The sequence below is a fragment of the Xiphias gladius genome, chromosome 22, assembly GCF_016859285.1.
Source record: "Xiphias gladius isolate SHS-SW01 ecotype Sanya breed wild chromosome 22, ASM1685928v1, whole genome shotgun sequence".
NCBI classification, from domain to species: domain Eukaryota; kingdom Metazoa; phylum Chordata; class Actinopteri; order Istiophoriformes; family Xiphiidae; genus Xiphias; species Xiphias gladius.
This window is the reverse complement of record NC_053421.1, coordinates 29,694,960-29,717,328: the sequence shown is the minus strand read 5'-3', so window position 1 is coordinate 29,717,328 and position 22,369 is coordinate 29,694,960. Positions and strand designations below refer to the sequence as shown.

Sequence of the window (22,369 nt, the reverse complement as noted above, 5' to 3'; positions counted from 1 at the left end):
ATTTTTCAGTTTTTGGTGACCTAAATTTTTTTTTTTACCTCAGGCAGTTTACCACTTACTTACCTTTGTGCCTTTTAAGATTATACACTGGACTTGAGCTGCTGACATTTCAATAAAAACTGGAACAATGAGGAGGTCCTAAAACCTTTGACCGTTGTTCTACATGCAAACACACAAATACATCTCTCAATCAAACATTTTTACACACACACACACACGGACGGACGGACGAATAACGGACGAATAGGTAAGTGTACCTGCTGAAGGCCTGCAGCAGGTCCAGCTCTGTTCTGTCTGTCGTGTTGATGAATTTACACTGGACGGGGAGGAAGCTGCCGTCTGCTGCGCACTGAGGAGGAGAGGGAGACCCAAAGCCGTGGAGGAGCCGCCTCTCCCTCACCTCACAGCTGCCGGGACCTGCAGGCCAAAGGTCGACAAGTCGGTCACTCTGGTGATCTCAGGTAGCAACAGCAACACATTGAAACCCGAAAGTGGTCCGGAAGAGGGTGGAGACAACATTTACTGGTTTGTATTGAACGAAACCCCAATAAAAGATTCTGTTTGTAAAGGTGGAGGTTTCCAAACTCGCAGCTGATGGAAAGGCTGCTCCTTTGTCTTGCTCTGTAGGAAGTGTTTGGTGTGGTCTGAGCTGACTGAGTGACCGAACGCTGATGAACATGAGGCGCGACCAGAGGAAACCATCAGAACTATCATCCGTTTTCTGCTCGTCCAGGACCAGGTCACGGTTGCACCGTACATCCAGTGTTACCAGTGGTGGGTTCACACAGCGGCAGGATCATTTTTACAGTATCTGGTGAACACCACATAGTTTTTTGTCTCTGCAAAATGCACATTAGAAATAGATTTAGAAATTGTGTTTGCTCATGTCCTCTTGGGGGCACCGCTGTCCCGCAATGGGACACACAGGGAATTGGAGGAGCTGCTCAGCTGCAGAAACCTTAAATAGCAGATGTTGGTGAAAAAGCTCCACAAAGAATGAGTATTAAGTCTCCGGAATAACTTTTTGCCGTGCCGCTGTGAAGTTTATTTACTTCCGCCGAGGAGGCCCTGCTTTTCCCCGTTTGCTTATTTGTCAGCAGGGTTATGCAGAAAGTACTGAGCCACTTTGCACTGAACTTGGTGGAGGGATGGGGCCTGGGCCAGGGTTTTGGGGCGTTTTACACCTTGGCAGAGGTATAAGCTCTACTGAGTACCCGTCTAGTTAATACTGTAAAGTCACAGCGTGCTTGTCCTTCATCTGCACACACACTGCATCCGGTAAGATGATCTCCTTGACTAATTACTGCAAAAATTCGTTATACGGTACATAGTGTACACTATTAACATAAAGTGTGGATCGGGACACAGCTCATGCATTGAGCTGAGTTACTTAACTTGCTTTTTCATGGTGGAGGTATCGGAAGTATAGCAACAGCACCAGAGGCAGTCTGGGCGGTATGGTACTCGTAGTAGTAGTGGTAGTGTATGAGTACTCATAGTACCAGTGTTATCAGTTGCAGTTCTAGTAGCAATCGCTTCAACAGAGGCAGTGTCAGCAGTAGTCCTACCAGTACTGTCGGCGGTATTAGCACGAGTATCGGTTGTACTTGCACGTACAGCGCTGAGGTCTCCCAGTCTGTCGGGTCCCGTACAGCTCCATGCCGTCCTGATCCACACACCAACACTGCCCCCTGCCACACTGAACGGACTCAAAGAGGCCTGAAGGAGAACACTGCAGGACCGACTGCAGCCGGCAGGGAGACGGGCCTGCAGAGAGACAGAGACAGGTACTTCAGACAGAGTTAAGCATTGGATTGCAGCTTTGTGTTGTAAGTAAGTTGATTGTTCTCTAAGGCGTAAAATCCCCCCTGGATGGGGACGAAAAAATAAAATATATCATTCAATCTGTATTTTAACTCGTGGTTCATATTCTACAAAGACACTTGAATAGAACATAAATAAAAGAATAGGACAGTAAAACGCCGACCTTCTTCTAGTGAGGATGCAAACACAACATAATTATCTCTGATAAAGTATCAGGTCTCTGTCAAGGAAAGTTAACATTAGTTTAAGTAGGTTCAGCACATTAACAGCACAGCAAAGGGTTAAATAGCGTTTCGATTGTTCGTGGTTTTCAATTACTAAAGAAATTCATCAAAATTTCATCATAGTGTCTTATTTGCTAGACTGATTTAAACGGAACCAATACAAATTAAATGATATTTTTTACCTGAAAAACATGAAGTGGAATATACATATATATATATATATATTTAATTTCTACTTGATTGTGCCTCCTGGCAGCCCCACTTCTGAAACCAAACCTTCACCCTCTTTTCTGCTTAATAATTCATCAATCAGGGCTCAACTAACGATTATTGTCCTGCCGACAATTTTCTCGATTCATCGAAAATCTCTCGGTCTATGAAACATGAGAAAACAGTGACAAATGCCTGTCACAGTTTCCTACAGCTCCAAGTGACGTCACAAAAGCTCTCGTTTTGTCCGACCAACATTTCGAAACCTAAAAATATTTTATTTCCTTGAATTTAAAACCAAAAAAAAAAGCTAATTTGAGAAACCAGAACCATCAAATTTTTTTTTTTTGTGGCATTTTTCCCTGAAAAACGACTGAAAAAAAAATAATTAAATAATCAAAGTAGTCGTTGATTAATTTTCATTCAGTCAACTCATAACGTTATCCCTGCAGCTCTGTAATAAATAGCTTTTATAAAAACTCCAGACCAAGGAAAAATCATTTATCATTAAACGTGTTAATGTGCAGTTGTGTTTCTCACAGTTTGGAGCAGAGCGGTTGGTTCGAGTCCCGACGACCTCGTGACCTTCAGCGTCAACACACCAACACTCCGGACCCCGACCGCTGCACTGCACAGGTCTACACGCGCGCCACACAAACACACGTCACACTCCAAGGACCATAAACTCTTATTATTGCATACAGTTCAGGAAAAGTACGAACATGAAATGAAAGAGTGTGTCACACGCAAACGCTTCATGCCATCATTTTATGTTTACTTTAATGTTAATTAGTCTTCACCGGTAAACAATGAATAAGGACATTCCGTTATCCGACTTAAAAAATGTATAGTAAAGGGATGTTATTGGCTCGAATATGACACATGTCATAAAAACAGTGCTCTGGATAAACCTTCAGAAGTCGGTTTAGTTTCGTTTGTAACTCGGAGTCACGCATGCTCCGGCCAAGGTCTGTTTAGTCCGTGGCAGGTTCGCATCACATATCTGAAGCCAAAGATGTTGCCAGTGTGGAGTCGTCATCAGGTGAACCGACTCTCACCGCCCAGTCAGTTTTCCATTCGATTTTCTCGCCTGAATTGGAACGATTCTCAGACACAGATAAGGAAACAGAAACAGATGGAGAAATACCTGAACCTGCCGTCCTCTGTACAGTGAGGGATGCCACCTTGTTGCTTGGCAACAGCCGCGCCCCTTAGCAACTCACATTGGGTCAGGGTCTCCGACTCCAGCTGGTACTCTGGACGACATCGTCAGTAAACAGTGAGAACGATAAGTAATCAGTAACCAATTACATCATCAGCTATGCCGCCCCCTAAACCTGACGAGCGTCTATCGTTGCCTCTCAGATATTCGGACCACTTTTTCTTTTACGACACAGGATGACAACATGACAGCGGAGGTCTACGCGGGTCCACTCGGCTCTGAGGAACCGAGGTTCGACTCGGGGTCCGAGCCGGGTAGGGTCCGGTCTCGGCTCCGCGTGTCAATATGCTCAATACCTGAGTGGATCCCAATAGACCCGAGCGGACTTGGTGGTCAACTGAACTTCGCAGCTCACCGCAGCTTCGTTCCGACGAGGCACCTGAGCCCGAGCTTGTTTTAGGAAAATCGGTCGCCTACCAGATCGCCGCTGTTAAATGACTGGTTACCGGTTGACCGCTCAAAAATGTCCCGATGGGCGCAGAGTGCCCCTCGATCCATCCTGCCGTCTCGACCTGGCTAAATACTCGACTCTTGAACTTAACCGCCTCCAAACCGCAACATAAGGTGGATTCTATGTTAGCTCGGTAACGAATGAGCATAATGTTCCTGCAAACGCCAAAACCTCTGGAGTGTCTGAAAAAATGCAGGCGCGTAGACATTTGTAGCGTGGGTGTGTCAGAAAAGACAGCGGTCTATGTCCCCTAAATTATCAGACGTAACTGACCGGATGTCATGGCTGTGTACGGCCACAGGGATACGACCTGGGGTCCACACCATTCCCTCAGTTTATACAGACATCCAAGAGCCAATGGTGGTCATCACACCAGTCCACAAACGTGTCGACCAGAGCTTCGGTGCTGCTACTGTCAGGTTTCTGCTGCGTAGTCATCGGAAAAATCTCACCGTATAGAAAGGAGTCCGTTTCCAAAGCAAATAAAAAGGGTGAGCTGTTGCATCCTCGGGTTTAACTGACGCTCGCCTGTCTTGTCTCAAAATGACCTCGCTGCAAACCTGACTGTAACAGAGACGCGCGATGGAGAGTCGTAGTTTCCCAGGTGCCTTCGGCGGTAGCAGAGTCAGCTGAACTATTCCTGAACCACAGCAGAGCTCGGCCCGGTTCCCTCTACCGCCGCCCAGAGGGATCGGCGCTGTCGGTAGCCAATCTCCGAGGAGCGTTGCGCTGTGCAGAGCCTTATCATCTTCTTACTGAACTGTGAACAGGATTCACAGTTTTTATCATCTGACTGTGCGGAATTCAGTTTTCTTCACGTTATAGACGACGATCACGTCAGATGCCAGCAAAGGAGTCCAGAGGCTCGGTCGCGACGCGTTGCTGGTATACCGATGCTCGCTCTGTCTCCCAGTCAGTTCTACTGAGGCCCGAGCGCCGGACGGATCCAAGCACGTGCTTCCCGTTTGGCTGCTCTGCTGGATTCGCGGGTCAGAGTCCAACTTTGTTCAACCCCGACTGACTAGATGTGCTCAGATGGCCGATAGAAACGCTGCCGTACTGTGGTTGGAGATTGACAACTTATTATTCTACTGTGTTTCTTCTTTATTTAATGCTTTATCACACTGGCAGGCTACAAACTGCGGTTCGGGGTCTGTGATCGCTCTCAAAGCAGGAGGCTGGACATGTAGGCTGTTATATGAGTTCGGCACGGTGGGGGCGCTGCTCTGCGTCCGGACTGGAGTGTAACTGGGACGAGGCCGTCAATGGTACTCAGAAGTATACAGGGGTACGGTGCTATGATGAAAACACTGATTCAGTAATAATGCTGAGTTTTGAAAAAACATCTACGGAAAATAAAACACAAGATCCGGCCAGTAAATAAAACGGAGACACCGATTCATGTCGAGCGATCCACCGACTGCCCTCCGGCCTGCGTCGTCTTGGAAAATTGGGCCGGTCCCACACGCACCTTCCTTGGGCCGGTGGACTAGCCCGCCACTGAAAACAGTCCCCTAAAACACACGACTTCCTCCCGTTTGCTCGACAGCGACTACACTGAGCAACTGTTTTAGGAAAGTACCGAGTTTTTTTTTTCCAAATGAAACCAATAGGTTCGGAGCTGAGAGCCACAGACGGAGGAGGGAGGTCGGAAAAGTTAAGAATAACGGCAAACTAAATTCAAAGTAGGTCGCACAGAACTAAGAGAAAAGGACAAAGCAGACAGCTGTGACGTTAACAACGGTGGCAGAGGCACAGACAGGCAGACGGGTAGACGGGTAGACAGGCAGACAGGCAGACGGGTAGACAGGCAGACGGGTAGACGGGCAGACAGGCAGACTAGATGGGTAGACCGGGTAGACGGGTAGACAGGCAGACGGGTAGACGGGTAGACAGGCAGACAGGTAGACAGGCAGACAGGCAGATGGGCAGACAGGCAGACAGGCAGACGGGCAGACGGGCAGACAGGTAGACGGGCAGACGGGTAGACGGGTAGACAGGCAGACAGGTAGACGGGTAGACAGGCAGACAGGTAGACAGGCAGACAGGCAGATAGGAAGACAGGCAGACGGGCAGACAGGCAGACAGGTAGACAGGCAGACAGGCAGATAGGAAGACAGGCAGATAGGAAGACAGGCAGACAGGTAGACAGGCAGACGGGCAGATAGGAAGACAGGCAGACGGGCAGACGGGCAGACAGGTAGACAGGCAGACAGGCAGATAGGAAGACAGGCAGATAGGAAGACAGGCAGACAGGTAGACAGGCAGACGGGCAGACAGGTAGACAGGCAGACAGGCAGATAGGAAGACAGGCAGATAGGAAGACAGGCAGACAGGTAGACAGGCAGACGGGCAGATAGGAAGACAGGCAGACGGGCAGACGGACAGCCTCAGGTGCGTTTACCTGAAGCTTTGCCGTGCAGCAGCTCCGGGCAGCAGATCAGGATGCAGGCGATGCAGAGCAGCCAGGCCATTGTCTCCGTGGTGACAGGTGAGCATCTCTGCCTCTTTATAAACCCGCAGACCTGCTGAGTCATCGTGAGGAGCCCTGACCAAACAACACACCGGCATTCTTCCTCCCTCCTCTTCCTCCTCTTCTCCGTCCTCGTATGTCCGTCGTGGCGGAACCAGGGGTCCTCGACCACAACTCGGGAGGTGGACAGCGAGCCGTGAAGCTCTCCGATTGGACCAGGCCATCTCTAAAAACACAGATGACAAGTGTTCAGTGTGACGCCTGTGATCTTCATTCCGGCACAGTGAAGCGGTTTCACCTGAGAACCGGGTGAAAAGTGTTGCGTGTTTCCAGACCGACGCCACTCTTTTACTAAATGAAAATTTGCACTAATGGACAGTATTTCCAGCCACGTCAGAGGACTAATCATATTTGAGTTCCCCTTCTTACATAATGTCACACACACACAAAGTGAATTCACTCACAAACAAACTGCTAAAAAACAGAGGGTCTGTCAGAGTCACCAACACGATACACTTCCGAGTCTCTCTCCTCTCTCCTCCTGTCGAGCAGAAGAGTCTGGATCTGAGACTCTAAACCACCTACTGGCCCAGGATCCTGCTGATTATTATAATTACTGCTATACATCTCTATATGGTTTTGTTCAAGGTTTCTACCTGTTAAAGGAAGTCTTTCTTTCCTCGCCGCTGTCACCAAATACTCGATTGTGGTGACGGCTCGTGACTATAAAGAGTCCGGTGTAGACCCGCTCGACATGAAAAGTGCCCTGAGAGAACCTCTGTTAGGATTTGGCTGCTACAATAAAGTAGATTTGAGCTGACTACCTGTAGCTGACGTCACAACAGCGTGAGCTTTAACGGGCCTTCCTCAACTGATGGCCTCCGCGTTTTTTGCCGTCACACTGGTTCCCTAACAGGCCCGTGCGTTGGTGCCAGCATGTTTCCGTTCGTCCTATCGGCAGAAACACTTTAACGCCCTCCATTTTCACACAAAATTCAAATTTCACTCTCAGCTGACAAAATGCAAGAGAAGGCAAAAACTCAGAGATCCACTTGAAAATGCGAGGACGCGGCTCCGGCCGGGATTTAAATGATAGGAGCGGTTTACTTCATGACAGACTGACACTGCTCTCTCATTTTCACCGGCTGATAACACTTTGGCCCCTAAGTTCACCTCGTAGCCACATTTCTCTGTGGGGGCTCTGTTTCCTGTGGCTCTGTGATATCTGTGATCTGTCAAAGTGACAGGATGTGACACACACTCGAAGGGTTGAGACACTTGATGTAGCAGTTTTAGAAAAACTGTTTCTCGAGGGAAAAAAAAAAAAAAGAGGAAATAAGCAGATGAACAAACAAACATTAATCGAGACATCTCAGTTTGACAGTCGGTCAGTCAGCATCTTTATCACCACTGCTGGAGTTTGATCAATCATTTTAAGCAAAAGACCCTAAGGATGGTGGTCCGCGACAAACGGATGCCTTGGTGCTTTCTGTTCCTGCTGGCCGGTAGGACCCGAGCTGTCTATGTTACTGGTGCTAGTTTATATGAGAGTGCACATTTATTAGAGCTGTAAATCATTTATCATTTCCCAGTTTTAGCAGAGTCCAAGCTGACGCCTGTTTTGTCCAAAACTCAACGTTTCAGTTTACTGTTATATAAAAAAGAGAAAAACAGAAAATCCGAGACACTGGAGAAACTGGATACAGACTATTTTTGTGGGAATTTTTGCTTCAAAATGACAATGAATCAATTATGAAAATAGTTGCTAATCACAGATAGGTACGTGAATATTTGGATAATGACACAATTTCCCTAACTTTGCCTCCGTACACTAACACGATGGATTTGAAACTAAGCCATCGGGATGTGATTGAAGTGTCGACTTTCGGCTTTAATTCAAGGGGATTAACAAAAATATCGCAATAACCGTTTAGGAATTAGAGGCATTTTTATACACGGTCCCTCATCTTCAGAGGCTCAAAAGTAATTGGACAATTGACAATTGATCAGTTTCATGGGCAGGTGTGGCCTGTTCCTTCATCATTTGATCACAAATTAAGCAGATAAACGGTCTGGAGTTGATTCCAAGTGTTGAATTAGCATTTGGTCACCGTTCCTCGGGAACTATCGGTATTCGGTCCCAAGAGGTGTCGATGCAAATGAAGGAGGCCTTCGTTAGGACGAAAAAAACAAAACAAACCCATCAGGCAGGGCAGAGACTTTATGAGTGACCAAATCAAAACTTTGGTACAGTCTTAAAAAGAAGGAATGAACTGGTGAGTTCAGCAACACCAAAAGGCCTGGTAGACCACGGAAGACAGCTAAAGTGGATGAAGGCAGAATTCTGCAAACCAATGGTACCGCTCAAGAACAGAAAAGCCAGATTAGACTTAGATTAGCCAGTCAACATCTGAAAAACCTGCCAAGTTAGTCGGCTGACTTCAACCTAATTTTTAACGTCCTGAAGACAAAGCTGAGGGCAGAAAGCCCCAGGAGCAAGCAGCAACTGAAGGCGGCCTGACAAAACATCTCAAGGGAGGAGAACACAGAACTAAGAGAAAAAGACAAAGCAGACAGCTGTGACGTTAACAACAGTGGCAGAGGCGCAGACGGGTAGACAGGCAGACGGGTAGACGGGTAGACGGGCAGACGGGCGGACAGGCAGACGGGCAGACAGGCAGACAGGCAGACAGGCAGACGGGCAGACAGGCAGACAGGCAGACGGGCAGACAGGCAGACGGGCGGACAGGCAGATAGGAAGACAGGCAGACGGGTAGACGGGTAGACAGGCAGACGGGTAGACAGGCAGACAGGCAGATAGGAAGACGGGCAGACGGGCAGACGGGCGGACAGGCAGACGGGCGGACAGGCAGACAGGCGGACGGGTAGACAGGCAGACGGGCAGACAGGCAGACAGGCAGACAGGCGGATAGGCGGACAGGCAGACAGGCGGAAAGGCAGACAGGCAGAAAGGCGGACGGCTAGGTTCATGTTCACGTTTATCTCAAAGCGATAACGATTTGATCAGAAAAAAAAGTACACATCTTTAATCACGTTTTTGTCTCATCCTGCCGACACAACTATTGGTCCTTTATGACAGTTGGGAAGCTGCAGCACTGAAACTCTCGTTTAAGTGCTGGGGAGGCCACTTGTTCATTTCACATTTCAGTTTCCTTGGTACTGAAACTCAGCTTTTATCACCATGTTGTGTTTTTCCAGGTGCTATGGGTCAAACTGTGAACTATTCAGGTGCCGTTTGTGCTGTGAAAAACTCGACTGTCACCCTCCCGTGCACCTTCAAACCATTTGAGTCTCTCATTGAGGATGGGCGACAAGTTTTTCCGCAGGTCATCAGAGTCCGCTGGTGCAAGAATCATGAGATTTGTCAGGGAACCACCCCGTCTGTGTACAACAGTGATTCAAAGTACAACGACCCTCGCTACCGATACCTGGGAGACATGAAGGGAAACTGCACTTTGCAGATCAGAAATGTAAAGATGGCAGACAATGCAACGTTACGGTTCAGAATGGAACTCAATTATTCTACAGGGCATTTTACTGGACGATCAGGAGTGGTTGTCAGAGTCGTTGGTAAGAGCACCACAGCCTAATTCTAACACAAATGTAAACCATTGATAATAAGTATGTCAAGAAAAGTAACATTTTTAATGTATGTTAGAAGGGACTCAAATGAGAATAAAGGGCTCCAGCGACGGTGGAATGATGAGAGAAGGGGAAACGGTCACACTGCGCTGCACCTCAGCCTGCACTTTCCACCAACTGGAGGTCACCTGGTCAAGAAATGACCGCGACCTCCAAGAGTTCGGCTCCGCCCTCCAGCTCGGCCCTCTGACTGCAGAGGATTCTGGGAACTACACCTGTGGTTTGAAAAAAAACCCGAGGACCCGCTCCCTGCCCTACATGCTGCATGTACAACCTGTGGAGACTGTTAATAAAGGTTCATTTGACCAGTTCTGTCTTTTTAACCGGCCTGCTCACTTTCAACAACTGTTACAACAAATACTAATGGGTCTTGTTGGCGAAGGGCCCAGTTTCTCATAACTATCCTCTTTACAGGAATCAAAGTGGACAACCTGAGGATTGTCCAGCTGGTGCTATTCACAGTGCACACTGTATGCATTATCATAGTGGCATACTCGGTCATTAAAAGGTAATTTCTCCCCACAAAAACCAACACAAATCGCTCTGTTACAACGTAATCTGCTTCATTTTGTCAGCGAGAAAAAGCTGAAACGATGAACGCCACCTTAGTCCGTGGTAGCTCAGTTCTAGTCCTAGTCCTGAGATCAGAAGTACATGTTAGTTTTGGTCATATTTAGTCCGCCTCACCCTTTTTATTTTTAGTCAGTCGTTCATCGACTAAAACTCATTTTACTTTCAAGAAAACCAAAAACATTTTACTCCAGCTTCAGTCAACCAAAGCACTTGACATTTTTTTTTAGTCGGAAAATTACTTGACAAAAATGTGAACATTTTTGGTCAAACTTCAGCTAGCTGCTTACTAATGAAATTTCATTCAGCTGATTTTAGACTAAAAGAAAATGAAAATGAGCCGCCGTGTCGGCATCTTGTTCCTTTCCCATCCCCATGCGGGTTCCCAGCTCCTACTGCTATAGAGTTAACGTGCAGACTTTAGTTGGGTCCATGCTGACGCTGTTGGCGGCGTGTTCATGGCGCGTTGATGGTTAGCAAAGGCACCAGGAAGAGGGTTTGGGCGGACAGGAAGAGAAGGACACTGGGATTATGTCATTGTTTGAAAGGGCCGTCCACGTCATTTTATCTCCTTTCATCAACGATACTGTGCGGAGGGTTAGTCACAGTTATTGTTACACGACGTCAATTTTGTCATGTGAAAAAAGGTCCCTGACGTTTGTCGTCACAATTTTCGTTGCCAAATTGAAACTGTTTACAGCGCAACTCTCGCTCTGCCCAGTGTGGTCTGGAAAGGCCTAAAAGAAGGTATGCAGAGATCTCCACAGTCACTCAGGCTTTGTTCAGTGTAATGTTGAAAAAGAACCAAAAAAACAACCTTTCTGCAAGGTTGAAATGTTTCAGATCATTAAGCAGCCGTGTTGCTGACGCAGCTTTAATTCTTCTTCTTCTTCTCGTCGTCTGTACAGGACGTGTGTTTGAAGGACGGGAGCAGATCGGTAGCGGAGCGACGTGGAAATGCAGGTGAGTCACTGATAGTCACTGAAAGGTTTCTGATACCGGACTGGTTGCTCATTAGTGGCTCTCGCTAAGTCTAGAGGACCTCAGGAAATAGTGAAGGTGGTTGGACAACTGAGGGGGCGTGGCATCGAGACGAAACAACAGCCACTGCAGTTTCACCAGGCAGAGAAGTTGTTGGTACAGTATGCGGCCGGGTCTGTAGCTAAGAGGTGGATTTTACAACACCCCTGTAAGTGGTGCAGGTTTTTCTTATTCCTGCTCCAATCCGAAAGACCAGTATCAGGGCCCATCTGGACATTCTTTCTTTACTGGCCTACGTTTTATGCATCTCAGCCTGCAATAGGAAGACAGTGTTTCACTGCGTGTGAGTGACAACTGCCCTAATTCACTACGAACTCAGACGCTAAAGAATCTGTTACCGCTCCTCTTTCTGGCTCGGTGCACTAAACATTGATAATCGACGCTTCTCACGTGTATCCGCCGATTTCGAATAACAACCCAGTTGCCCCAACTAACTGTTAAAAACTTGATGACAAGGGATTAATGCTGCAGCGCTTGATTGGCAACACGAAACCTGTCTGCTGTCGGTTCGTGTGTCTGTACTGGACCAAAGATCTTTTGTGCGGGAAGAAGCTCCCCTCTGTACAATCAGAGAGGACTACGTGTGTCTGTAATTCCAACAACTCCGACAGAGGGAGACGTCTTCTCTCCGGCTGGTCTGTTCACCTCATTTCAGGAGTCACATTCTACCAGTTAAACTGCCATTCACACCTGATCGATAATCTCAATCGATCCGTTGATTGTTTCGAACTATTAACTTCAGCGCTTGGACCAAGTAGCTTGCGAACAATAAGGAGCGTAAGGCAGGGCTCCAGACCACGACCGATTTTTGAGAGTGCGCACGTTAAAATCTCATGCGAGGGCATGTCGGTTATTGGGCTGCTTTGGCGTCCCTCCGGCACGGGTCCTGCGTTTGCCATTGCCGCTGAAAGCCGTACCTTTTCACTTCATCTCATACTTACATCTCGGCACTTTACGCGCGAAACGATCCATTGAGCTGTTACCGTGCTCCCAAGATGAAGCGTCTGTAGCCGATTAGTTTAAAAAACCAAAATGAGGGGAGAGAGGAGAGGGAGAGCCAACGAGACGTCCCGACTCAGACGCAGCTGACGATGAGAGCGCAGCCAGTGTAGAAGAAGAAGTAGTGCTACTGAGAACCTCAGTGTAGGAGTTAGTCTAGAGCCTTGGTGTAAAGTCAGTCGGCCACACCTGATATTTCCAGGCCTCACATTAATATTTACCGACAGATACCCAACATTAAAGGTCCGGGCTCGGGGTTGAAGCCATCGGGACATCCCGGGACAACATTTACAGTGGCCTTTCATGAAACTGTTCAGCAGATCACCATCTGCGAGCCGCGGAGCTGACGTTTTTTCATACACACTACATTTATCAATTTCACTTCACGTCTGCATGGAGGAGCTCTGAGTCGAAACAGCAGCTGCTGAGGCAGCTTCTACCTCTTTTTAAGAAAAACGATTTTAACGTTTGAACACTTCGATGAGGGCAGGTCAAGTGCTGATGGTTGTGGTTGAAGGAAATGCTGCTGCCGCCGCTGTTAAGTGTTAAACTTACTGTCAAATACCATTCATGTATCAGGAGACAAGTAAATCAAGTTGTGCAGAAAACAGGAACCATTGCCATATCAGGATGTAGGCAATGAGTAGTTTCAACATAACATCCTCCTGATGTTCTCAACGCTCTTTTAGCTCTGCAGCAACACATGCTCCAAAGAATATATTGTATTTCAACTTTGGTTTTCTCCTCAGCTTCATTGACTGCTTCACTTTAAACTGTGACCTCAGACTTGATGTGCTTAGTCAAACTTAACCAAAGCACACTAATGTTTTCCCTGTTCTCTTAGACATTTCTTCAACACCTAAACAGTCCAAAAGACATTTGCCATTTTTTTTTTGTACCATTCAGTTTTGAACAGGTTTTAACTTTATTTAATGATGAGTTCTTTCACAGAGTGAGAGGATTTGGTTTTTGAGAAAACTGTAACCCGCTCCAACAGTCTTCAATCAAAGATCCCACAGGCTGAAGGAATTATTTTTTGGAAATCCTCTTATTCAGAGCTGGAGTCAAGATGTGGTTAGCTTAGCTTAGCATAAAGAGTGGAAAGAGGGGGAAACAGCCAGTCTGACTTTGAAGTTCAACAACACACCCACTAACACCACCAAAGCCCACCGAGTAACACATCAGCTCTGTCTGTTCAATCCCTACGAGAACTGAAAGTGTTTAGGGGGGTTGAACAATTTTTTTGAAAGAGGAAAATGTATTTTTTTTCCCCCTCGACTTATCTCGGCTAAATAACGGAGTAGTCCTCGTGTTTTATTTTGTGGAATTACTCACAGACTTAACTAAACGTCCTAAATGAGCCTCAGAGAACGGGGAAGTGACAGTTTCTCACACTAGTGTTAAGGCTCTCACCAACACCCTGAACTCCACACTGAATGATTATTTTCGCACCGTACACACTCCACACATTCTCGTTGGCGTACGATGTTGACGCAGCTGATTTTTTTTTCAGCAAAGCAAACACTCACTGCGTGTAAAAACTGCTTTTTCTGCTCAAAGCGAGCTTTTATCCGTCTACCGGGGTTTGAAAGCTCAGTTCTGCCGAGGATTGCGAGGTCTGCTACGCACGTTGCGCCCCGGTCTGTGGCAGCAGCTGCCGATCCGAGTATAAAAACCAGAACGCTGTCTGACTGTGGCTTCCGTTTATGCCTCTCACACGTAGCTGCTGATCATTAGCGGGCCGGATAAACATCGCTAGCAGTAGTGATGTGTGAGGAAACAGGTTTTTTTAAATTTCCTTCCTGTTCACCGATAAGCGAGTTTCGTTCTGGGGTGGGGAGAAAAAACAAGATTCATAGAAGAATTGGGATTCTTGTACTCTACGACTCGGAAATTGATTCCACAATCCCCAGAATCGGTTCTTGTAATCACGTCAGTTAATAACGTTGGCTGCCGACGGAGCAGAAAAGGTGGACATCAAATGCGAGGGCAGAGCGCAGCACCTGGATGGTGTACGGCACAAAAAAAAGATAAGCCTCGGCGCACATGGTGAATTCAATAACTCAGTAATTAGCTTTGCAAGAAAGAGGTGGAGTATTCTGTGAATAGTTGGTAGCACATTAGTGGAGCAGAGCACCGAATCCGGGACCGGCTGGCCCACTTTACAAAGCTTCGGCCGACTCCGGGGGGGTTCGTTTCTAAAGCCCTCTGAACAACGGTGGCTTTCCCCAGTACTAACACTCCACCGCTGGACACATACCACACACCAAAACAACAACATTTAACCAGTGACGGTCAGTCACAAAGGAAAGGAGAGACGGTAAGATGCAGTCGAGGAGACTCTCCCGCGCCTGTCTCTGCTCCTCTCCGTTAGTCCGACATTGATCTTCATCGAGACCTTTTAGCTTAACTGTCAGTTATGCTTCATTTGCAGCTCAGTGGACGAAGCACAGGAGTCAGTGATTTGGCACGAGAATCGAACCGTGAGATCGGGAAAGACTTTCTTCAGTCCGACTGCTGGTCCTCCTCAGCTTCGATCCACTGTGGAGGTCGGCGGCTTTTCTTTCTCTCTTCTTGATCTCATCTGTGCTGTTTGAACTCTGCTTTCGGTTTCAGCCTCCAGACTTCATGGAGGAGCTTTGAAGCTCAGAGGAGCGGGGCCAGACTGCCTTACACCGCCGCCGTCATCTGTGACCCACCTGCTCTTACGCTGATCACCGGAGTCCGGTTCTCGTATTCAGCTGTTACTCGTAAATCCCCGGACACCAAACATACGTTGAGTGTGTATGCGCATGCGGCTGGTGACTGAAGATTGTTATTCACCGTCTGTTTTTGACCATTTTCTGTCGAATGCTTCTTCTCTTTTTTGTCGTTGCTTCAGTTAGTAGTTTGGGTTCTTGAAGATGTTTATAATATTTCTACCTGCTGAAATAGTGGAGCCTTAAAAACATGAAGCCTTAGATACTTGATATGATGAGCTTTATATATACATACATATACACAAACACACACGCAGTATATTCACTGATGCATCCTTTTATAAACATGTTAAATACAAAGACTAACGGCCTGAAATCATGAAATACTTATTTGTATCTCTGCCATGTAATAAAAATGAAAAGAACTGCGTTTCAGCGGGTTAGCTTCTTTGTGTCAGTGGACCGCTGCTCACCAATTACCAGTAAAACAGGAAATGTTGTAATTGACCTCATTTTAGCAACGTGGTTCATCAAAACTTTGAGACTCAAGACAGGTCACCTACAAAGGTCTGGTAGAAAGGTTGGGGCTGTGTCGGTTTACTTCCAGCTTCTCAAATGTTAATAAAACTGAATAACAGTAAACTGAATATCTTTGGGCAAGATGTGAAGACATCACCCCTGAGAAACTGCGAGTGAACTTTGTCACCACTTTGACGATACGATCAAAGGAGAAAATAACCCGCAGATCTTTCAACAATGTGAACAATCGATAGTCACGTCGTGGTGTAACTCAACGAGCCGCATCATCCATTTACAAGACCCAACCACAGGAGAGATTTGCAGATTTGTTCGCATTGAAGAGTATCAATGCATTTATGAAATACAGGATCTACACGCCTCTTATCTATATATAAATATATATATATATATATACCTAGGACATAAAAACAGCCTGCAAGACCCACACTATGTTTGAGCTTATGCTCCATATACAGTAGCTCGCACCGTAAACTCAACAAAGATGGAAACATTAAAAACTATCCGATCCTCAGTGCAGACTACAAACATTCACACGCCACACGCAGTCAACAGGAGACTCAACAACCCAGAAATGTGTTCTAAACCCAGCAGACGGTTTCTGTGTACACAACGCAACAACGCAACGGCCGGACGCACAAGGTACACAGCTCAGGATATCATGCGTTAGCTGACAACGCTGAAGTTAGCCTCCGGTTCGGCGTTCAAGAGGAAGGTTCAGGAAAACCCATTCTCTTTTTCCCATTTGGTGTCGTGACCGGTAGTAACACATCCTAGTTGAAGCCTGTTTTAAATCCTTTAAAGACTTTCAGACTGTTGAAACCTTTATTTCCTTCATGAACTCAACAAAAAAAATCAATAAAAAATTGTGATTTCACTGCATTTTCTCCATCCAGACAACAACAGACCAGGTCAAGCTCAAAAACCACCAGAATAAATCTACAAAGGTACAGAATTGATATATAAAATTCTGCGGTAATCTAATCCAGATTTGACCCGTGAAATCACTGTTTTTTAAACAAGTGTCTACTTGTTAATCTAGTCCGGGTTCAACGAGTGTAACGTTAGATGTGTTAGTTTTTAAACTAGACTTTTTCTGGATGCAGAAAATGCAGTGAAATCGCTATTTTTTTTCTCTTCCATGACTAAAATACAGGTTTCACAAATCTGGAAGTGGGCTTTAAACAGCGTTAAGGCTTTAACTAGGATGCGTCGACACACTTTCACGACAATAAATGGCGCAAAAAAGGGGCTGAGAGTCAGGTTTGGCCTTCACCGCCGAGTGGGAAGCTGCCAAGCAGCGGGGCGTTTCAGAAACCGGCAGGCGAACAGCGCATTCCACTCACGTTACTTAAAGTCCAATCTTCCTTCTGTCACAATATCACGTAACGTCCCGCTCCTCCAGCTGCTGTCACGCCATTTTGGTTTTTTTAATGCTCACGGAACTTCTCCCGCCGTCGCGCCAACAGTGGCTGATGTTACCTGATTCGCAGAAAAAGCTGAAAAACTACTCATTATCTCGCGTGCTTTGTTTAACTAAAACTTCTTATTATTCGTTTGTTTCGAGGGAAGAATGCTTTTCCTAAATCCTGTTACTTAACCGAAGGTTTGGCGAGTTTTAGGAACGTCCGCCACGCTACACGGTTGACTTCACGAGCGCAATACCAGCTCTGACCACACAGACTGACGGTTGCCAGCCATGAGAACCCAGAGGGGCGCTGTTTCATTCAGTTGGAGAAACAGTTAAGGTGGTGGAGGAAGCATTCAGGTCATTTTCTGAATTAAAAATAGAAAGAAAACCCAGTAAACATACTGTAAAACATGTTACAAGTAAAAGTCCCGCATTACAAAAATGCTACTTAACTCAAAGCAGGTAAGTAGAATCAGGAAAATGGACATAAAGTATTACAAGTAAAAGTGCAGACAAATATTTTTTTTTTTAGTTAATTGATTGATTGTTTGGTTTGTAAAAGTTCAGAAAATAGAGGGAAATGCCGTAACCATCACCCAGAGCCCCAAAGTGAAAGCTTTACAATGTTCGTTTTGTCCAACCAAAAGCAAAAACCTCAAAATTATTCAAAAGATTAATTAAAATTTAAGAGGCTGGAGCGATGAAACGTTTGGCATTTTATATGACAATGGACTTTATTCAGAGTCGATTGTCCAAATAGTTGCTGCCGATCGATTGAATCTCTGTGGGTTTTGTACCGCTGGTGGAACAAAACAGCCCATCCTCTGACCCGTGGATCTCACAGGTATAATACTTGCAGGTTACACCCAAATTTAGCAATAATAGATCCGGTGATTACATTACTCCTGGATTCTGTCTGCCATCTCCTGCCAGGCCGTAGCAGGACCAGGACCAGCTCCAGCACCGTTTACCCGCCGTCAGGAGAAACACGTGTATTCAGACGTGTTCATTGGAACGAGGAGGTATCAGGTAAGAGCAGCACAGTTACATCAGATACAGTAACAAAACCTCAGCCCCCCAGGGAAAGCCTCGCATCCTTCCCCAGCGCTCCCCATACGTATGCATGTAAGACCCGGCGAGTCCCTCTGGGCACAAGGAGCAGTTTAGAGATGCCAGCCGTGTCACGAGAGGGCCCTTCTTCGGAGCGAGGCAAGTCCCGTGGATATGGTTGAAATGAACCTGCTGACGAGAAGACAACAGTTTTGACAGACTGGGCTTTTAAGGTGCCGTGTACATGTACATGTCCTTCTCAGCAAGACGCCGTGCTGAGGGCGGGAAACCTCATCATGGGGCCAAGCCGTAGTTTTAGCGCCGTAGTTTAGCCCAGCAAATCGGATCTTCCAGTCTACGTGGCTACGCTACGTTAGTCTCTATTGGTTTCCAACGAGCGACGGTCAGGATTGAGCCCAGCTGATAGTGGTCCCGGGACAAATGGCCAGAATTTTTACTGTTGGAAATCAGGGACTGAGAGTCCACCCTCTGATTCGTGATGTTGGTGAGCTGTCTGGGCAGTTTAATTTATACCAAAGCTTCATATTTTATGAGAGCTTCATCTATTTTAATGATGTAAAAATCATCCGTCTCAGTACAACATTTACTTCTGAAACGTTGAGGAGCAGAAGCAGAAAGTGGCGTGAAAAGAAAAGACTCCAGTCAAGTACAAGTACCTGAAATTTCCACTGGAGGGCAATACTCGAGTAAATGCCCTTAGTTACTGCCACTGTAATAAAATAGTGTCTGACATGACAAAGAAAGGTATTTAACCTTTAATTGAAATGAAAAACTTGCACTATCTGGCCAAAACTATGTGGACACATTGGCCCTGTCCCAGTGTGAAAGCAAGCAAACAAACAAACAAACATTTGTAGCCCATTTAACATATTTCTCACTTAAACACAAGAAATACATTTAAAGACAGAACAGGAATATCCAACTGAAAGCAGAGGCAGTATAAAGGTAGATTGTATTTGAGCTAACCTCTTAATTCATTAACTAATCCGGGTGAGAAGAGTGAGGGTTTCAGATTTAAATTGTAATTGCGAGCTGAAATATCCGACAGTTTCAGAGGAAAAAAACCTGCTACAACACTGATCCAGGATATTAACCACAGAAAAGAACCAGCACATTTATTTCTTGAAAATCTGTTTATTACGTGACAGAATATACACTGATCGTAGATATAAAATTGCAGCAATTTTAAAAGACAAAGTGAGATAGTCACTACACCATCATACAGTCTTTTGTGTTACACGTGTGGATGAAAACTAATTTACAGGCACAGGACAGGAGAGTATTGCGGGTATTTATATTTTACAAAAGCCTTTCTTGCTCCAAAATAAACTTTACTTGGTTCTGAACATGAATCGATGCTGCTATAAAAACAGATTTCTGGATTTTCTGATTGTCGTGAATAAGTAGATAATGTTTTGAAAAAGGTTTCCGCTCACTTTTCCAGTGTATTCAATGATTTATTTGACATTTCGCAATTGTCATAAAGTTGTTCCCACTATCATAAGTGTAAAATGTAAATATACGACAGAGTCAGAGGCCAAAGACAGAAATGTAAAACCTGACTTCTCCTGCTCCGTCATTAACGGTTTGGACCCGAATTAAACCTCCTGATGGTTTGGGAGTTTTAATCCGCGTCGGCTGCCCTGGTGTTGAATGTTTTACCGGTTATTTACAACCCTCACAGACAGAACCGGTCCCTTGTGTTTGGAAGTCCTGTCCCGCCCGAAAACAAAACTATCCCGCAGTATTCGCCTGTCAAATTCATGACATTTCAGAATTACGTCACAGTTACATGAAACATCTGGGGACTTTGACTTGCTCACGTCACACTGCTTTTGCTTGGTTATACATGGTTGTTTTAGTTCACGTCTGCTATTTGATTTCATTTCTAACAAAACCATCATCATCGGTAAAAAACTGTTCACATCCGTTTTAAAACTTGATGATTTCCAACTTAGTTTTGACGTGTGAAAATTTTGATTACGTCTCCTGAACTTCTGGAGTTTAGACACTGAAAAATCAGAGAGAAGAAGAAATGTGTGAGGAATGTAAAGAAGGAAACACTTTACAACTTTAAACATCAACAATGACAGTTTGTTGGATTTGGTTTCAACTTGCAGTCCGCTTTATTTTCTGGGCATAAAAGTTAAAATATTAACCAAAAAAAAAAAAAGAAAAGAAAGGGAAACGGGTTGGTTTTTATTGTTTTATTGTGACTAAACGGTAAACCCACTCTGTAGTGCTCAAAATACTGAAGGAAGATCTCCCCCCAAACGTGATGATGTTGTTTTGGTCCCTAAACCCCACGGACGGATAAACAACTACAGAGAAGCGTAACGAGCAGAGAGACGCAAAATGGCAGCTGTTTCAGCGTCAATCAAGCTTGGTGTTATCTTTATTAAACATTGATATTTATTCCTTCACTTAAGTGAGCAAAATCCTGCCCTTCACCTTGGCCACATTCAAATATTTTGAGTCAATAATCACCTCAAAAATCAACAAGCTTGGATGAAGAATTCCCTTAGTGGCAGTAAAAATTCCCATCAACCTCAGGCTGATTTAAAAAAAAAAAAAAGTATATAAACAAAATTTAAAATCAGTAAAATCCAGACAGGATAATAAACAGCTGATCATTGTTTCCTCATAGGATCGTTCATGTTCAGAGAGACTTTATATGTGAAACAACAGGATCAGCTCCTTCATAAAACATTTAATTTTAAAAATACAGAGTTATTAAGACTAGCGTTAAAATCAGTGGAACAGGAAGCAGAGTTTGGTGAACAAACTGAAGGAGATGAACCATTAAAGTGAAAAAACTGTGAGTGAAGACCAAAAAGACTGAAGTCCAAAAGCTAATATTCGCTGACAATCGCAGATGTTTAAGGATGTAAAACAGTATTTAAAAAACCAAACACACATTGAAGCTTTTAGAAATATAATGTCGAGGCAGGTGAAATTAGACCTAAGCTGTGACACAAGGCCGGTTCAGACAAAGGAGAGAGTTTTTAGGAATGACGCCAGCTCACAGCCACTTATTCACAGAAGAAAAACAAAGTGTTTTTGAACAACGAACCGCTCTTCCACAGGGAGGTCCGAGATCAGACTAGAGGCACGAGTGGATGTTCAAGTGGGACGCCACTTCACCCAGCCGGCCAGGGCGAACACGGCTTCCCATAGGCCTTAGGCTTATGGGAAATAAAGCTGCTCTGGTTCAGGCGTCCTGGCGGTTTCACTGTAACCTGACTCATCTCTGCAAACTAACCTTTGATCCAGATGAAATTCTGAGAAATCTGCTTCACTCACCAAGACTCAGACAGGACTGGTACGTGGGGATGTTTCCTGAGGCAGGATCTGCAGCACGTGGTTATAGTTGGAGCTCTCAAAACGGTGCTGCAGTCTTCATCAGGGTCCTCTCTACGTACTCTGATGAAGACCTGCCTGATCTGGAAAGGTTCGCCGCTGCAGATCTCATCTTTCAGGCTCGCGCCTCGCTTGTCCGTAGCGGTTGGAGCTTTATAGGCTGATGCGGAGACTCCGTCGCCTGGGACGAACACCGTTAGTCATTCTCCTGATCAATGGTTGTCAATCATAACGAACCCTTTTTTAAAAGCCAAGAGAAACAGTCTCCGGTAGTGTGATCGCATCAAACGGCTGCAGACTGACTGTAAACCTGCGAAACAAACCGCAGGAGAAATTTCCTACTTTTGAATGTGTAGCAAAGACTTGAGAACGTTTAAATGAGGTTTTTGCAAAACCTCGGACTCTTCTGTGAACATCTGAGATGCAAAGCAGGAAACGCCCACACTGTGTGTGAAACTGAAGGTACAACGGCGGCCACACACGTAAGGTTCCTTGCTCTGCAGGACGAAAGCGAGGTGGTCTGAGTAAAAAACGTTTATCCAAAGGTTTCGGGTTTTTTCATCTGAACGACCACAAATCTTCTCTACACATTCACAAACTTCAATTTTCTCACT

At 45.6% G+C, this 22,369-nt stretch overlaps 2 protein-coding genes across 3 annotated transcripts in view; one reads left to right on the top strand and one right to left on the bottom strand.

Annotated features, from left to right (window-relative positions):
* The window catches only part of tg (thyroglobulin), a 39,003-nt gene extending 32,596 nt beyond the window's left edge, over window positions 1-6,407 (bottom strand). Inside the window, exons 1-5 of the mRNA XM_040117651.1 lie at window positions 6,336-6,407; window positions 3,406-3,514; window positions 2,799-2,896; window positions 1,618-1,767; window positions 258-417 (exon numbers count right to left, since the gene is read on the bottom strand). Coding sequence (XP_039973585.1) covers window positions 258-417; window positions 1,618-1,767; window positions 2,799-2,896; window positions 3,406-3,514; window positions 6,336-6,405 — 587 coding nt within the window. The 5' untranslated portion in view covers window positions 6,406-6,407. The remainder of the gene's footprint in view (window positions 1-257; window positions 418-1,617; window positions 1,768-2,798; window positions 2,897-3,405; window positions 3,515-6,335) is intronic.
* LOC120784364 lies at window positions 2,795-15,788 on the top strand. Of its 2 annotated transcripts, none has more exons than XM_040118121.1 (6): window positions 2,795-2,894; window positions 9,624-9,995; window positions 10,084-10,362; window positions 10,482-10,575; window positions 11,546-11,600; window positions 15,294-15,788. In XM_040118121.1, exons 2-5 carry the CDS (start codon window positions 9,629-9,631, stop codon window positions 11,556-11,558), a joined length of 753 nt encoding a protein of 250 aa, XP_039974055.1. In that variant the 5' UTR covers window positions 2,795-2,894; window positions 9,624-9,628; the 3' UTR covers window positions 11,559-11,600; window positions 15,294-15,788. The 2 variants fall into 2 exon arrangements, with proteins under 2 accessions (XP_039974055.1, XP_039974054.1); XM_040118120.1 differs by lacking the exon at window positions 2,795-2,894 and adding an exon at window positions 7,792-7,909.
* The last annotated feature ends 6,581 nt before the right edge of the window (window positions 15,789-22,369 follow it).

What these genes read in the sequence shown, in the direction of transcription:
- LOC120784364 (XM_040118120.1), top strand. Translation starts at nt 7,858, where the DNA reads ATGGTGGTCCGCGACAAACGGATGCCTTGGTGCTTTCTGTTCCTGCTG. An exon ending in AGTGGTTGTCAGAGTCGTTG is followed by an intron (nt 9,996 to 10,083) that starts GTAAGAGCACCA and finishes AATGTATGTTAG; the next exon opens with AAGGGACTCAAATGAGAATA. An exon ending in TGTGGAGACTGTTAATAAAG is followed by an intron (nt 10,363 to 10,481) that starts GTTCATTTGACC and finishes TCCTCTTTACAG; the next exon opens with GAATCAAAGTGGACAACCTG.